The following is a 2,574-nucleotide window of genomic DNA, read 5'->3' on the forward strand; positions in this document are numbered from 1 at the left end:
TGTGTGTATGAGTGTGTGTATGTGTGTGTGTGTGTGTATGAGTGTGTGTGTGTGTGTGGTGTGTGTGTGTATGTGCAACAAAGTGCTTTGTTGTGGCCTGCAGAAGAAAGCACTGGTGCACTGCCATATAATATTGTGCTATGTGCTATATTGTGCTAAAATGTGCTATGTGCATGCAGTGGGGACAGGGGGCATTGTTCCCATGTGAAGCAGTGTTCTAGTACTGTATTCATAACAATCTACATCATCTGACACACTCTTGACCAAACTGGGCACAAATCAGGGTAGAAAGCTTCAAGGACCTAATAATCTACTAATGTACTCCGCTTGAAAAAAAATAAAAATAAATAAAACACCACCCCCCCCCCAAAAAAAAGAAGAAAAGAAAAAAAAGGGGGGAAAAAAGTACTTTAAAATTAAAATCTCTTTTTAATTCCTGCCCAGTGAGGTCACTCATCAGCACATCAAACTTCGTGGACCATGAACACAGTCCGCAGACATCTAGAATGCATTTTTCGGGGTGGTCAAAACTCTGAACTCACTATTACAAGTACCTCCCTGTCTAATGCTCATAAATAGAGCAGTTGCACCGAGCATAGATCAGAGACCAAACGTAAAACCTTAACCTAGAAAACTCGAATTCAACTAGCTCAAGAAAACTATCCTCAAAATGAGAGATTGTACTTGATTAGGTAGGTGAGAAAAGTCGACACAGATCTATTGATAAATTTAGAATAAGAACTAGATCTACGTGTTCTTCTATTTTTTTAAAAACAGATAGTTCAACGCATTTCCTGTTAATTTACAAGGATACCAGGAATCTTAGAGAAAAAAGGAAAGGTTTACATTTTCGAACACTACTAACCTATATACCTTGAATAAACAGCTTTAGCATATATCTACATATTCCATATACCATGCCAAAGCAGTGTGCAAAATCTATTTTCTAAGCGTGGCGTGAATATGTGAAGCTATAAATAAAAACGAAATAAAAAAAAAACCAAACAAATAAATGCACATATATTTTCAAAAAAATACCAATACTAGATCTACATCTACGAAATCAAATCGAAATTAAAAAAGCTAGAAAAAAAATAAAATCAAACAAACAAAACAAAAAAACGCAAAAAAAAAACAAAACACGGATGCACTACATTTATTTTAAAGCAAAAAGAAAAAAAAATGTAAAAAAAAATTTTAATAAAAAAAACAGACCAGGGGGAGACAACCGACCATATCTTACGCCATATCTACCTGCCATACCTGGGCGGGGTTCCCGCCGAGGCCGGTGGTCGGGTTGCCCTGGCTGTTGGATCCTGTGGTCCACTCGATCTTGGCATAGTTGAGGATAACGAACGACAGCGTGCCCGTGCTGTCCAGAACCAGCACGGCTTGGAATGTGTTTCTCTGCCAGATGGGAAAACAAGAATCAGATTTCATTTAATAATTGATGTTGATTTTTAAATTTATTTAACAATATTACTATAAGGAAAGATAAAGTAAGTAAATAAGTAAGTACAGAAGGAAAGAACACAAGAAGGAGTGATCAGTGAAGCTCTCTATCCATCAACCACAAATAATGCAAGATGTCTGAATGTCCGTTGAGATTTATTATAACATCCCTGAACCTTACACGATATAAGCTCAAGAAAGCCCTAATACGACTGTGTTCGAGGATCATCTGCACCATAGCCCAAAATGACGCCTGCCGAGTTGGCTTGCAGTACGCTGAAATCGGCTACATAGAAGGGCTAGAACTCAGATGGCCACTGGATTGGAAAAGGAAAAGTAAAAGAAAAGGTAAAGTATGCTGAAATCGGAGCTAAAGATCCAAACATAAAGAGACACCGACCTTTTTCAGTCCCTCCTTGTGCGCCCCATAAAATCCAACATCTTCCCAGGTGGCTACGAAGACCCAGTAGGCGCGGAAGTTCTTGTAGGCGGAGTGATACCCGCGGATCTCACGCGTGGCCTGGGGATGGGAAAGAACACGAACAAGAGTAAAGAGATGCAAATCGGCACAATAATGGTGAGGAGCCCAGAACAAATAAAGGTAGATAAACAAAAAGGAAGAAAAGGGAGAAAGAAAAGAAGTGAGACCTTCTGGTTGGCGGTGCCTTGTCGAGGGCGACAGCAGAGGTAATAATGAGAACTTCTATTTGCGTAACATCGACAAATTCATTCTGGTTGCGAACGACAGAAAGGAAAATTTCTTGTACAAAAATCATAAACACACACACACACACATACAATCCTCCACCTAACATACAACAAACAAACTCCATCCCTCTCTTCCCATCCCTTTCCCTTCTGTCAGTCCGTCTGTTTGTCTGTCTGTCTGTACATCTCTGTCTGTCTCTCTCTTTCTCTCTCTCTCCCTGTCCATCCCTATGTATGTTTTCCTTTCTTCTTCTCTCCCATGGGCCCCCTCACCCATAGCATCATCCAAATGGATAGACAAAGTTAACATCACCATCATCAACATCAAGACAACAGCAAACTCGATTTATCTTGCAACGAGGTTATTATCTACATTACAAGAAAATATTTCTAATTGTCAAGTAACCCCTCCCC

At 39.7% G+C, this 2,574-nt stretch overlaps 1 protein-coding gene across 1 annotated transcript in view; it reads right to left on the reverse strand.

The window, feature by feature from the left end:
- LOC101846091 (protein mesh) overlaps positions 1-1,972 on the reverse strand; it is a gene marked incomplete at its 5' end in the record, with an annotated part of 24,787 nt that extends 22,815 nt beyond the window's left edge. The window contains 2 exon segments of the mRNA XM_005107798.3: positions 1,264-1,407; positions 1,853-1,972. Coding sequence (XP_005107855.2) covers positions 1,264-1,407; positions 1,853-1,972 — 264 coding nt within the window.
- Between the last annotated feature and the right edge of the window lie 602 nt (positions 1,973-2,574).

This window comes from Aplysia californica, unplaced genomic scaffold (genome assembly GCF_000002075.1).
Source record: "Aplysia californica isolate F4 #8 unplaced genomic scaffold, AplCal3.0 scaffold00631, whole genome shotgun sequence".
NCBI classification, from domain to species: Eukaryota; Metazoa; Mollusca; class Gastropoda; order Aplysiida; family Aplysiidae; genus Aplysia; species Aplysia californica.